Genomic DNA, 15817 nt, shown 5'->3' with positions numbered 1-15817 from the left:
TGACTGACTGGATACCTGTCTGCTGCCTGGGTGAGACATTTGCCCCCAGAGAGCTGTCCCCTCTTTAACAATACGCCTGGACGCTGTCAAGTCAGAGACGATCCTGCTGCTGCTAACTGATGTTTAGCTTTGCCTTCTCCTTTGTATTGCCCAGATACGAGTCTGCTTGTGTGTGTGTGTCTGTCTGTGTGTGTGTCTGTGTGTGTGTGTGTGTGTGTGTATGTGTATGTGTGCTTGTTTGATAAGAAAGAACCGTCTTTATCTTCCTTCCCTCCTGTCATACCCTCTGCTTACGTCTTCTCTTCGCCCTAAAAATATTTTGTCAGGCTCACTCATTCGATTATAATTCGGAAGAGAGCAGGAGTTCACTGAGAGTTCAGTCTGCGCTGGGTGCGCAGAGTGCAGTAGAGGCCTGCCAGCCAATAAAAAGCACAGAAATCGTTTTAAACACATTCTTGCGTCACATTCTCTCGTCCTCTTTAATTAGCCCTCACATATGGCCGTTCTGCAACGGCCATGCGCAACATATGTTTTTCACAGCAAGGCATTTTGGGATATTTCAGATTTGTACGGGCAATCTGAAACAAACTCAATCTGAGTCTGAAAAAAAAAAAAAAAAAAAAAAAAAAGAACTCTTCCCCCAAACCTTCTCCAAATAACCCTAACTTTATGTGACATGACCTGAGGAACTATTTTTACTCGGGCGAGTTTACATGCTGCCATTTTCCCATATCAAATGCTGATGAAAGGGGACCTCATCTGGCTGACGGTAGTTAGCGTATCGAGCTGTATCGGGTCAGATGCCACCTTTGGTTAGTGATCTTTCCAACCGCATGGAAACATATCGATTTACATTAGGGAACAACAGCAGGGACCAGGTCTGGCCACTGTTGCACATTGAAGCATGCTTCAATTAAGATAAATGGAGGCGACAGACAAAACAAACGGTCCGATGTACAGTGCGCTCATGCAGCCAGCATGCAGACGCAGTCTGACGACATGCAGTACATGTGGTTGAGATGCCACGCGAGGAGCCTTCTTCAAAGAACTAACGTGATTGTTATCAGTAGCACTGCTTATAAGAGGCATTTTCCCAGTTCCCTTTACATTCCATCGCTCAGCCTGCCTCTGGTATGTGTACAGCACATTTTTGTTGTCAACTTGGCAATTTTAAGAGTTCAGAACAGTCATGCCTTCAGGTACTCTGAGTTTTCTTGCGAGCGAAAGGTCAAATTTAAACCAGGGCAACAAATGTAACAGGCTAAAGCCCATTGAGCAGGTTTGTTGGCGCACTTTCTGAAATCTTGCTGATTTTTTCTTTTTCTTCACCATTATGCTGTCAGTCAAAGTTTTTCGAGAGGTAATACGTGGCCCTGTGTCTTGCCAGAGCAGCAGTGTCACTGGGTTCATTCATCAGCCACTGTGAATAGCCTCTCCATTCGCTCGGTTTAGCCATCAACAGATCGCATTACTGACACCAGTGAGCTTTTTATGCGGGTGGCCATGTTAAATTGGTTGTGCTGTAGCTAATGGGCCTTGGGTGCTCAGTGGGAGGAAACCAGTGGCCATTTGAGCCAGAATGACGGCCGACATTCAGCAGTGGATCCCTGTCATGCCACCAATCAGCTCATTGTGGCCAGTCCCTGCAAACAGAATGGAGAGACACCGGCGAGAATAAAGAGTCTGGATCTACGATTGCAGAACTAACATCATCTATGTTTCATGTGTCACTTTTGGATCCTCAAATTTCATCTTGCAGCGCTGTTGCTCTGTAATTCAGCGTCGCCAAAATAAACAATAGCAAAAACGTTTTCCTAAGCTTTGTTCCTGTGCATGTAACCGCATGACTGTTTCGGGGCTTAATGAGTTATCAAGTGAGCTCTCAACATATGGCTTTAAGCACATGTTGCATAGAGATCAACACAGTCTGTGTGTCGTGTACTGTTATGATGAGAAATGGGAAAAGCGATTTTTTTTTTTGTAAATGCCTCACTGCAAACCAAGAACAGGATGAACACTTCAAAGGAAATATGTCCGCTCATAACACAACTTTTCAATAAGTCTAAATTTACTGCAGTTTGCACAATCTGTGAATGCACTTGTCCTCAAAGGATATTTTGCAATCGCACGCCACAATATTCTAAACGATGTAAAACAACAGCATCGGTAAGTCAGCATGTTTGCAGTGCCACTGCGCCCTTAAGTAGGTCCCATAATATAATTATCAACTTAATCTCCAGGGGCTTTGGTGTGCTTGTTGCTCCCCCCGTTGCCCCTCTGTGCTCCTGTTGTTCAGGCAGAGCACTGCGCTAAGCGGTAGCTGTGACAGTAATCACCCGAGACAGCTTCCAACAATAGTGTTGGCCCAACAAAGGCTTCTGCTCCCCCTGCATGAGTCCTGGCTGTCTATTCACACTCACTCAAACTCGAACACACACTCTACCCGTCTGTTCGCACACACACACTTGCACACAAACACACCTCCCACTGCTGCGTTGCCGCCACTCGCTGTTACAGTTAGCGTCTAATGGGGCCCCCCTCGGCACTGATTTGAGTAATTCACTTATGGCCTTTTGTGATCCCAGGGGGCTCTTTTGGCCCCTCGGGCCCACGGAGTCCAACTCAAATCAAGCGAGTTCAGTGTCTGTGGCACGAGAGGCCAGGCAGGGACAAAGCCAGTGTCATGCCTTTGATTCAAGCAACTAATGAGTTAGCTGTGAGGATGCTAAATGCATACGGCGGCTTCCCCATTCATGCTTCTCGATACATACAAGGGATTAGAATGGCTGCCCTGTCGCGCTAGTTAACAGCTATTGTGTGGCTGATTACTGTGGAGGGGGCAAACACACATGTAAGAGGGTGGGAGAGTGAGCCGACATGCAACTAATGTGCAATTTAAAATGGAATCATTGAGCGGGTAATCACTATACGGCAGCAGTAACACAGTGAATATAATATTTAAATGAAAAGCATGCACGCAACCAATACGAGTGCAATCTTCTTTCCTAACTACTGCAAGAACATTTCATCATACTTTAAGTGGTTGTTTTTTGTAAATAACTTTTATGGCACTGTAATTTGGGCAGTATAATATTGAATTGGCTGAAGTATTTAACCATAAAAAAATATTAAGCCACAGACTAGGACAACGTAGTGATATTAGATTAGTTTCAAAATAACAGAACCCAAAACAATCTTGTATCTTGGGTTTCACTGAAAATCTAACATTTTTCAAGCATTTTTTTTAATAAAATAAATGTGTTCTGAGCTCTATGAAATTAAATAATTATTATTGTCTTTTTTTTTTTTTTTAACAATGGATGATTTAAATTACAACCAAATACAAATCCCCATGTTACCTAAGTGTGCAGGCCTACTTGTGCCAAAGTTTTTTAAACTAAATAGACAGGGTTTTTACATGCCAAAATAAAGCAAAGGAATGATAAGACCCTGAGCACTGGCATTAGGTTAGTCATAACACCAGGAACACATTAACATTTACACTGGAAACGTATTAGGCGGCCATACATCTACTTTTGTATATAGAACTCATAGCACGGAATTACAGACATTGCATGTGGAGGAAAGAGGAAGAAGAAAAGCCTGAGCACTGGCATTTAGCCTGATCACGCACTCTTCATGAAGCACATGGAGATGAGAGGTGATTTTCTTTCACAGAGGTCAGTGAAAGAAACATAAGGGCAGAACCCCATAGGGAGGAAGAAGGAAAGGGGGCGGGGGTGAGAGACAGAAATGTTAGTGGTAAAAGAAAGAATGGAGCTTTACCAAAAAAAAGAGAAGTTATCAAAAGAAAAGACAAAGAAGATGTGTACTGTCATTTTAAGATGATAATCAAGCATAAGAGCACATTTTCTCCGCTTCAATAGTAATCACGCACACGCAGATTTGGGTGTTGTGAGCCATTGTCTCGCTGGACACTCGTAATCAGCGCACATCACTAAATCTTACAAGGGTTCATTGATGTGCGCTTATTATAAAATTGATTAGCAGCTACTCCAAATGATCTAAAAGAAGTTGTGAGAATGCGACGTGCCGGCTGCATCTTTGGATTCTTTGCGTAATGAAAGCTGAGAGGGGCGCTTTAAGCAAATAAATGTGCCACTCATAGTGTTTTGATTTCTTCTCTTACTCTCTTAGCCATACTCTTAGAGAGTCTTGTAACATGTCGCATATGAACTCAACATTCCGTGCCACCAACACGGATAAAAGCGCTGGCAGGTTCGTTTGTATCAGTGTGCAGTCTTGTCATGACATGTGAATTTTAACTGATATGATGGACGGATGAGTTGACGGCCTCGTGCCCTTAGGGATTTATGCGCTGAAGGACTCAAATGCAGAATCGTCCTGTGCAGCTAAAGCCTCCAGATATCAGCGAGGGAGCATTGATTCATAGCTTGTCAAGTTGCGACGACCTACAGAAGAAGTCTGACTGGTTCACTGTGATTCTTCTCTCCAACTCCATCAAACAAGGGTAATTGGGTCAAACAACAGGGGCGGCTGAAAAGGTCAAAGGCTTTGACCTTCAAAGGGTTTGAGTGTTCACTTTAAAAAAGGGACAGACAGATGTAATAAATGGGTTAATGAGCTGTGCAGCCAAGTGTTCGGGTATGGTCGCAACCTGGCAGTGGATGACACTGGTGCCACAGGTCAAACCCAACACATCCTTTGAGAAAAACCAATCTAGTAAACGGGGATAGGAGTCTCTTAAATTGGCAAGGCTGTCCTTTGGATATAATGCTGTACGTAGAAACCAACACACACATAGCAAGAACATGCAAACTCCACAGAGAATGACTACAACATTGACATGCTGTGAGGCGAGAGTGTTAAACACTACACCACTGCGTCCCTTAAAAATAGAAAATCGTGAAAGGTTCATCTTTGTAAAATGTCTAAGGTATAGAAATAGAATTAAATGATCAGGCTGTACTATTTTTTTAAGGTTCATTTACACAATAAGACCTAAAAAAAGTGCTGAAATATTCCGATAATGTGTCTTAGATGTACTGTGGTGAACTTGTTGGTGAGTTTCCTTAAGATCATTGAATGCTGCTTGCATGTGCATCTTAAAAACAAGAGTCCAAGTGGGGAGTTAAAAATAAGTATGCAGTTGAGTTAATCAGTGAAAATTCGAGATTTGGAATTACAGTTTAGTGTAATGAAAAACAAATATCTTCCAATATTGATTGGTATCGGGTGGTTATTAGTGGTGCATGGCTACTGCCTGTAGACTTAAGACACCAATAAACTGATCACATGATGACCTTTCTACCACCAAACCTTTTCCTTGGTTTATACACCGTGAAGCTTGCTGATACATCTTGGCCTCTGTCCTACAAACTTGTCTGCCTTTTGGGCTGCAGAGTATTAGGGAAGGAAAAAAGTGTGGGGTCACTGAGAGTTTAGTAAACACAAAGTCTGTCTGTAATCTGACCTGATGCACATTTCACCCCACAGCAAAAGACTCCTTTCACGAAGTTATCACGCCGCAGCTCTTACCACTTTAGGAAATCAAACGGTCTGCTCTTGGACTGACTCAATTTGACTCGGTCTTGACATTAAAGGATTAGGCCAAATGGCGGCTAAGAGGCAGTTTACTTCCATGAAATTTGCTCAAATTAGTGGACATTAAGAACAAGGTCCCCTCGTGATTGTTTTGTCTTCTTCCGTCCTTCCTCTATTGGCAGGTTGGTTACAAAACCGTCTCCTGTCTGCTTTCTGACGTCACAGATAGGGCACGCCTGGCGTGAGTCTGCGGCCCTGTGGCCTTTCTCTTCCTCTTTTATTATAGCTCAGCCAGCAGACGGTGTCACACAACTTACACGTTTTTAGCTGGCTCGCACACTTTGGTCAATTAGCAACAAGATGTATGGTCGGATCCAAATGTTGGTGGCTGTTTACGGGCGAGGTGTCGGTCTGGCGGGCCACCGAACTTCCCGTACATGGACACAGTTTTCACTGAAGTCTCACCTCACCCTTGTTTGTGTGTGTTTGTGTGCATGTGTGTGTTCCTCTACCCTGTCAACACCTTGAGTGGACTGACAGTTCTGAGTTTTAATTGCAGGCTTCCAGAGACACTCACTGATAAATATACCTCACTAAGATACATTTACACCACAGGCATTTATATATGGGCATGACATTTAATTTCCTGGCAACAGCAAGGTGCTGCTATGACAATCTGACAAGAGATTGAAGATTTTCAAACAAGGAAATTGATTGTGTGTCAAACTCATCTCATAAGCTATCACACTGAGCATAGTGTGAATATTCTTTTTATTTATACAAAAATAAGTTCCAACAGCCCAAAATAATTTATAGAGTTATGTTTGGATCTTACAGGTTAAATATTGTAAAATGACTTCAGAAAAAAAAAGTCTGGTATGTTGCTGCACAGTCAGTTAGCCACAAGCATAAACAACATTGTTTTCTTATTGGGCTTCAGAGAGCCTCAACAAGCCATAACGATCTAAAACAGGAGATGACCTTTACATTTTAAAACAGACATGGGGACTCAGGGGAGGTGAGCTTTAACCCCCCCCCCCCCCCAAAAAAAAAGAAATAGAAAATAAAAAAAACAACTGAATTTGTTGATACATTTATGCAAACTTGAGATATTCTACTGAAAAGAAGCTTAGTTTACAGCAGATTTCAAAATAACTCAGTTTAACATCTTCTAACGGTCAATGTCAGTACAGTTCAACCCGTCCAGGATGAATGACCTCAGAAGATGTGGAAATAACAAAGAAGACATTCATTGTAAATATTTCAGTAAAATAACCGCTGTTCCACATTTGTCCACTGAGAGTAGAAGCGTTTCAGGAGTAGACGACAAAATTCTGAGACCCAAAGTGAAGAGTAGATGGCAGCAATGCAGAGAAAAGAGATGCAGTGGAAAAAATACCATTAGAATTAAAGCAGTACATGAGGGTCCATTTTTGGAAACGTGCATGCCAACAATATATCAGGTTTTGCATTAAGTGATAATGCTGTCATTTCATTAGTCTGAAATCAAAATGGGCTGTGTAAGGAGCTCATCAACTAAAGTGAGTTTGACTCTGCTGCTCTGCAGGCTATTTTGTGAGAATCTGTAAACGTTAAACTTAAATTAAATCCACCAAATTACCCTCAGTCCAACTGAACTTTGAAAAAAAACTAAAGAAAACAGTGCATGCAAAGGTGGAGCAGGGGAGGGTTTCAAGCAAACAGCTCATGTCCGTAATGGAATGCTGGAAAGGACAAAGGAAAATTCCCTCATATGTAATTCAGGGAATGATGATGAGTACAGTAAGGCAATAAGAAATATATTAAAGCTGGACCTGCTTTTTCCTCCCCACGGGGGGGGGGGGGGGGGGGGGGGGGGGGGGGGGGGGGGTGATGGGAGAATCTGTTTGCGGCGACGGATGGATCAAGACCCAAGATGGTGACAGATGCCGTCAGAATAAGCCTGAGCTGCACCTCGTCAAAACGGCACGGAGAAAGTAGTCACGCTGGCAAGTACATGGTAGTACTGACAGGACGAACACAAACACGGCGCACACAGACACAACACTTGGCACCACAGCTATCAGGTTTCATGCTTACATGGAAATATTGAGTTAGTAGCACGTTCTAGAACAAACTGCTCTGCACGAGCAGGTTTCTGGTGGCTGAGTATAAAGGTTCTCTGCTGACTTTGTCCAAGGATACGTGTTGAATGGATTTTCTAAGCAGAGTGTGAATACCCACTGAGCATTTACGACACTTCGCCAACGACAGAACGTTGTAGTATTAGACTGATTCTGTCCTTTTACTTTAAGAATATGTCTGTTTGTTTTTCGCTGTAAAAATGCAAACAAGTGAGGAAACTTACAATTAAATAGAAAGTTAAATAAAGAAGTCAATTGCACCCTCTCTGCAAAGAGACAGAACCAACACTCAGTGAACAATTTAAAAAAGTGTATTTACACTTTGCAGACTCAATATTAAACAAGTCAGTCATATATATTTTTTTTGTAGGTTTGTTTGAAGTACTCATGTTTAACTGTTTGGCTTCATCAGACACACACACACACACACACACACACACACACACACACACACACACACACACACACACACACACACACACACACACACACACACACACACACACACACGTGATCCCATGACAAGCCAACAAAAAAAATGCAAAATAAAACATGATTTTATTTCTGACATATATGCATTGCTGACATCTAATATCAATACATTAAGTATGAACCATATTGATTGATATCAAGGGTATATGAGAGCAGCACATACGTTTATTTATCGGAGAGCAGGGTGCACAATAGAGACGAGCGTCTGTCTTTTATTACGTGATCTCCAGGTTCTCAGCCGTAAAAACTCCCATCTGATTCTTATCACAAGCTGTGCTGAGTTCTACTCTTGTTTGAGCCAGTTTGAGTTTGTGTCTGCTCAAAGGAAACCCAGGATAAGGCAGACAGAAAAGAAATGGAATTGAAAGGTGATTGAAAAGTTTAAATGAAAATGTTGACTTCTCATCGAGTTGCTTTATTTTACAACCTATCAGGTTCATTTAATGTCAGAGAAACACGTACACACACAAAAACAGCCCTCGCTACTAGCATCTCACCATCATGAAAATTAATTAAAGAGAGAATGTTCCCTCCATTGTTTGCCCTGTAATTACCTGAACCCTCCTAAAACTATATAAGCAACGTGATTAAAATTTTCAAAACAAAGCACACTCGCCTTTCAAATAATGAGATTAAAAAGCGGCAAAACACAATCACATAAAACAGACTCTAAAAAACACACATACACTGGAGGAGGAATACGGGCAATCGGGGCAGAGAGACAAACGAGGAGGGATAGTTAATCCTGAGGGTAAATATTTAACAAGCTCAGCAATTACAGTGAGGGCAGAGACCTAACATGGAAGAGAAGGGAATTGCAGCCTGCTGACTGTACACACACACACACACACACACACACACACACACACACACACACACACACACACACACACACACACACACACACACACACACACACTGACCTACCTGATTTGACAACTGCCTTAAAATGTTGCAAAAAGAGATAAATCCCCTGACCTAAAATAACATTTCAATGAAAAACATGGGCCCCCGCACAGCCTCTAGGCTACAAACTGATGATTTGTATATCTTTTTTCCTGTTATTATTTCTACATTTTTTTATTTAAAAAAAAGAAAAGGAAAAAAAAAAAAGAGGAACTTGCCCCTCTGGACTTGTAGCCCATTTTCACTGGCTCGGCAAACTTTACAAGAACCATGGTTTATGGAAATATGACTATACGCCATGTCCTGAGGGAAAACTGTAGCTACACGCCTTAACAAAGTCATTAGGACCACGAAGCAATGCAGGATACGCTCATAGTTATGTTTTCACGATGCGGAAATCTCTTCTGTAGATTTTAAACAGTCTATTAAAAGGGACAATGTTTTCTCAGTCGCTTCTATAGTTGTGCTGCTAACTTAATATTCTTTAATGGGGAATCATGGGAAATGTCTCTGAATCAGTCTGAATGCTTCCATGTCAGGGGTCCCTAATAAAAACTTATTTTTATGGTACACCAATGTGTACTTAAAGCCTTTAAGCACTATTAATACAATTGCTAAAATACTGCACTGTGTTGAAGTATATATAAGGAGCCTTTCTACATCTTGTTTTGCTTGGGATGCACGTGAAAACAGGAAACCAAGTCTTCTCAGGTCACATGTGTCCATGGGCTGTGTAATAAATGTCAGCATCCCATAGAAAAACACATATCAAGACAAACCTGTGAATCTCTGATGTTGCTTTTTCTTGACACACTCACGCACAGCACGCACACGCACCCGCACACACACACGCACCCGCACCCGCACCCGCACACACACACACACACACACACACACACACACACACACACACACACACACACACACACACACACACAAACACACCTCAGGGCATATTTGCATAAAGTGCACAGGTACACACTGTCCATGGGAGCCCCACCCTTCCATAGTCACGCAACAAAAGACAACAAGCAGAAATTCACCTGCCGTGTGATTCTCCTCCTCCTCAGTCTCCATGAAGCTTCCCTGTAAATCACACCTGGGACGGTCTGAGGTCGACACAACAAATGCACCTTTATTCAGCATGAAACTAGAGGCACAGTCTGTAATCAAATGGTAGTTAATCGCATCCAAGTGAAGCTGACATCAGGCTGGACTTTTAGTAGCAACTTCACACGTTCCCCCTAGTGGACAAAAGGCGTAACTGCATCAGCTCTATCTTTGTTCCTCTCTGAAACTACTTCTAAATACAAGAACAACTTGAAGCTAGTTTCATAGCATGTGTTCTGTCAATGACTCACTATTCAAGAAGAGGGGGGAAAAAAGAAAAAAACAGCAATTATGACTATTGCTCCAAACCACAGAAAGGATGTGGACATGTACTTGTTGCTCATCTTCAATGCATATGAGCAAGTCTCTTGGCCACACTCCACGTATCTAACATCAGTGGAATACATGCAACTGCAGAGTCTGGTGAGCTGACCGAGTGAAGGGAGAGCTGAGGTTCCAGATGTATGTGCAGGCCCAAATCCCTCGTGTTCCCTTCTAATTAATCTCATTAGTGAAGCATCAAAAAACAGATAAGCTGATCACTGCTGCCTCTGATAACAAGGCACCCAGCAGAGGGGCAGCAAACAAGCTGAAGCTTTGCCATTAGAGGGAGTTCAAAGTAGAAGAGCCTCAAATATTGCCCGATAAATGCAACACTCTGACCTATTTTAAATGCTCACTCAAATTAAGGGCCGTATGCATGCTCCTGGGGAAGCTGCTGGCTCTGCAAAAATCGACCCCCTCTTTCAACAGCTTCCCACATATGACTAAACCATCTCCATTTCCCAATCATTTCTTGCGCTCATTGTCTCTCTGACAGTCCTGCGCACCGCTTTTAACAAAGAAGCTGCGGCAGCCTTTAGCTCTGCGTGACCTCTTATCCAGGAAAGGCACCTTTATCAACTCCGATTAGCACCGGCACCTCAAGTTTGCGTGATGGCTAAGCTAAATGAGCATTCCAGGTAAAATGACCGTGTCCGTGTGTGCGCGCGTGTGACACGAGTTGCATGACAGTAGTCGACAGGATGCCAGTTGTTGGGTGCCATACCAAACCCAGGCAGCGGATGATGGAGATTAAAGGTACTGTAAGGATCAGAGGAGGAGAAGGTGAAAGAGGAGAGCCACATGTGGTAGAGGAGGAGAGGGCTGCGAAACCTTTTGCCTGTCAGAACCTTACAAATCCCCCGACCGACTTCACCGTGAAAACAGCACTCAGTGAGAATTTTCTTTCAGCCCCCAGGATGGAAACGGCAGCCAACCTCATAGGACCTCCACTGCCTCCTTTTTTACGGCGCTCCCTCTTCTCTTTTATCCTCCCTATGTTTTATCACATGAATTTTCCCAGGCCAAAAAAAAAAAAAAATGCAGAGAAGAGGCCTATTCTTTTTTCTTTTTTTCTTTTTTTTACCCTGAAAATAAAAGTACCTCCTATTTTTTTTAAACTGTCACATCCAGCTGTGCCAGTAGGCCCTGCGTTGATAAGGCAGCTGCAGAGGCCACCGGCAACTAAATACGTTGCGAAGCGGTACATGAATATTTGAAGTGAATTGTGCAGCAACATGAGGAGATGAAGGGAGGCATTCAGTGGATGGTGGAAGGGTGGGAAAACAAGAGTCGGCCTCAGTGTACCTTTTAATTACATCTGATGAGAAGAAGCAAAGAGATGATGGGGATTTGCAATGGTTGAAGAAACACTCTCATAAATACAAATCATCTTTGAATCTTAAAGCAACCCTCACTGGATTCAGAGAGCCTATAGTGGGAGGGGTTTTGTAACACAACAACATGAACAGATACAGCAGTTTAACCAGGCAACACGTCTCATCCCTGCTCGTAGCACGCAACTGGAGTGGTTATTACTCATGGGTCATAAAGGAAAAAGTTCACAAGTCCTTCGTGACACTCCGAGAAATAGTGCCAAGTAAGACAATGATGAATAAACTCACGTACAAAATAAATAATAGCCAATATATCCCCGTTGACCATGCCTGCCCGCCTGCACAGAGGTTAAACTAATACAGCTTAGTGGTGGGATGTTTTTCAGCTTGTGATCAATATTTCTGAATGATATTGAATAGATTTAAAGGGGCTACTTTCATGTCACAACATTGCTAAGCAGCAAGCAGTAAACTGAATCTACTGAAACTATAGTTGTGGTCTTTATTACTGCATTAACCCTCCTCATTAGAGTTTTACCGCTACAATTATTATAGCTCTTGACATGTGTTTACATTCTCATGTGGTGTCTTTGAATGTTTTCTCTGGGATCAATAGCGAGGATCTGCCTCACAAGATCAGCAAATATATATATTGCACGGTAAACTAGAGGTGGACAACAGCTATTTCCTTGCCAATACACAGCCGGCATATTCCACGTAATAACTCCGAGCAGTGTGTGTTACACACACACACACACACACACACACACACACACACACACACACACAGTTGCCGGACTTTATTCGCTCCAAACCAAACATAACTACTACTTGTCTAAACTAACCTTAGTCTCACCTTAAAGCAGGTCTTGCCCTAGAAATGTGATTATCATGTTTAGAGGGACTTTATTTTCAGTCAACGAAAAAAGAACACAAGTCCATATTTTGTGCCTGATTTAGGTTCATGATTGTCCACGCACAACCGCACAATCATACACACACACACACACACACACACGTACACACACACACACACACACACACACACACACACACACACACGAAGAGGAAAAGAAAGAATCTTCTGACCTCCTTTACCTTGGAAGAAACTCTTGACGCGAAGGTAGGAGACTGCGAGACGCAGCACTGACAGCTTGTCCAGCTTTGAGATGACATCCGGGGGGAACGGCAGCAGGCTGGCCAGCCGGTCCAGTTCAGCGTTCAGCCTGTCCCGATGCCGCTTGGATGGGTTGGTTTTCTCATTGGCAGAAGACGGCTTCCTGATGAAGAGATAGATCGACAGGACTGAGTGGACGTCGGGGAGTGTGTATGTGTGTATGTGTGTGTGTGTGTGTGCGTGAGAGCGAGAGCATGTGCAGCAAAACTTCTGAGAATTATTACAATCTGAGATTGTTTTGAATAAATGCGCCTTAATCTAATCCTGTGATTTTTCACACGCTGATCTCCACTGGCAGCTGTACATAATGGAGCACTCTTTGAACTCGTTGAAAACATTGCGCCTGAAATCTGATTCACGCATAATAAAGCTCATGCAGCAAGTGATCCTGATATATAATACTGTCATTAGTCATTGTTGATTTATTTTTTCATTTTTTAAAAAGCGAAATTTTAATCATAACAACGGGCCTGGATTTGGCTCGCTGTGCCACAAAAATGTCAAAACACACTGGATTCAGTTTTTGTCTGTTTATTGTGTTCCTATTTGTTTAATTAGATCAGTCTGAAAAAGTACGCACAAAAAACTGCTCACAACATACAAGTCCAAATGATTCCTCCTGAAAATGTCCAAAAGAAATACCTGTCAATTTCACTCAGTAGTTGTTCCCCAATATGAAGATACAAACTGACGGATCATGTTTTGTCTGACTCTGGTTTTTGTATGGCAACCGCCACAACTTGCAAACCCAAGTAGAAACACATGACCAAATAAACCACATTGTGCATGGGCCTTTTTTTTTTTTAAGAAGCTGGATTTCCTTTGAGTCACTCTTCCCCAATACACAATGCTGCTCTCACAGCAAGACAAAAACAAATCAAGTGGCGTGATTGAGGCGTTCACAACAGGTGTCAGTTCCTTCTGACGTGAATCCTGTAGGTTGACGTAAAAGTAAAGTCTGTTTGTGTCTGTTCCGCTCGGTCGCTGCTGATATTCAAGTGTTGGACGGACAGACGATCCCCTCCCGTGACACAGAAACATCATTCAAGGTACAAAGTTGTTTGTGCATTTTAATGTCATGCACGACGGCTTCACCTCAAAGTTTTGAAGTGCTTATTCTAAATAATGGTGACTCAGCACACAAGAAAATAGAAATTACCCTTCTTTATCATTTCATATTAAAGAAAGCAGAGCTTCTGTGACTAAATTGTGGCAAACCAAACTCAAAAAGGAATACTATTTCAGTGCACAGACGGCTTGATGTGGGGAAGGTTTCCTTTTAGATCATCTGCAAACGGCAGGGTAACAACATGAAAACTTTATAAATGCCACGGGCCTTGTTAAATCACCACGCTGCTCTTCATAATCTTATATAACCTGCTAGATCCTATTCATGGCATCAGCTGAAAAGATTGTCCCCAAAAATTTGTCCTTTCGTCATAAGCGGTGAACGCTTAAAACAGCCTCAGACATAGAGTGAGGCTCTCACGGCTGCATGAACGCATGCACATACATGCAAAGTTTGAATAAGCACTGAAAACTTCAACTAACATGGATTAGGGGTAAAGTTGATCTATTATTGGCACTCGTTTCTTTTCTATCTGGACACAAAAAGATAAAGCCAGAAAATTGCTGGAGGCCTGTAAAAATTTAACAAAAAGAAAACTTTTTAAATGTTAATAACATGCAACTAAAAAAAAATCATTCATGAAAAGTTGGTAAAACTTATTTTCACACCTTCATACTTATTCACGTCTATTCGTTCACTATTTTAGACTTTCTTAGGTTGGAAGATAGGAAAAAAAGTGTTGCGAATATTTTTAAATAAATAAATAAATAAATAAATAAATAAATAAATAAACAAACAAACAAATAAATAAATAAATAAAAGCACCAATAAAATGTGCAGTCCCCGCGAGACAAGTGGCTGGACAAGCAGGGAGTGAAAGAGGCGCTGCTTAACTGTTTTTGGATGGGCTTCCTCCGCTTTCTGCCCGCGTACATGCAGTCTCCCGGAGGGATCATGACCGCGCGCTCCGTGGAGGTAACAGGTGCGCTGATGAGACAAAGCAACGTTAACTTTAACCGGAGAGAGAAACTTCAAACACATGTTGTTGGACAGAGAGCCTGCAAACATGTTCAAACCTGTTGTTGTTGTTGTTGTTGTTGTTGCTGTTGCAATACCTGGAATCTAATACACTTGAGAATCCCAGCATCCCTAAAATTAAGTAAGTCAATCAAAAACAATCAATTTGTCTAAACGAAATATTGTGTGAATAAGTTAATCATTAATATGAATGTTAGAAAGTGGTCATAAATCAGTATGAAAAGTTAGTATTATATATATAAACACACGCAAAAACATAAAATGCAACTTAAACAGCTAATAAAAGTGGGAAAAACACAAGCTGGAGCCTTAAAAACCCACAATAAATTAGTAATGAATTTTAAAAAAGAAGAATTCAAATCGTGCAAAAGCATCACAAGCTGCGAAGCACAAACCTGAAATATTCGGGGTTTTCGGTTAATTCCAGTATAGTGTCGTTTTTTCAGCCTCATTCACATGAAGTACATAAAAAAAGATGCGTCACCCAGGGTGCACCGACTCGAGCGATAAATCCAAGGGAAATAAAATAAAGTGAGGTCCTGTGTGCGCTCCGAGCTGATGTTTTCATCAGCTTTGCACTGCTCGGGGCAGATGTTGGCTGATGCTTTATACCCAATTGAGTCGCCTTCACTTCCTCGCGTTTCAGGTGGCGGATTCCTCTGAATGACATGTCGAGCTCTTCGCACGCAACTCTGCCTCACAAACACGGCGCAAACGC

At 42.2% G+C, this 15817-nt stretch overlaps 1 protein-coding gene across 3 annotated transcripts in view; it reads right to left on the bottom strand.

Annotated features, from left to right (window-relative positions):
• Positions 1-15675, bottom strand: part of LOC308144247 (uncharacterized protein) — a 69116-nt gene extending 53441 nt beyond the window's left edge. Inside the window, exons 1-3 of one of the 3 annotated variants that reach the window (XM_080515310.1) lie at positions 15495-15675; positions 14956-15048; positions 12905-13095 (exon numbers count right to left, since the gene is read on the bottom strand). In XM_080515310.1, the coding sequence (XP_080371436.1) occupies positions 12905-13095; positions 14956-15017 (253 nt within the window). In that variant the 5' untranslated portion in view covers positions 15018-15048; positions 15495-15675. Of the gene's footprint in view, positions 1-12904; positions 13096-14955; positions 15049-15137; positions 15181-15494 lie in introns of those variants that run through there. The other 2 variants (XM_080515312.1, XM_080515311.1) reach the window with 2 other exon arrangements.
• Between the last annotated feature and the right edge of the window lie 142 nt (positions 15676-15817).

This window comes from Blennius ocellaris (assembly GCF_963422515.1).
Source record: "Blennius ocellaris genome assembly, chromosome: 19".
Classification (NCBI taxonomy): Eukaryota; Metazoa; Chordata; class Actinopteri; order Blenniiformes; family Blenniidae; genus Blennius; species Blennius ocellaris.
Note: the sequence above shows the minus strand (reverse complement) of the source record. Positions and strands in the feature narration are given on the sequence as shown.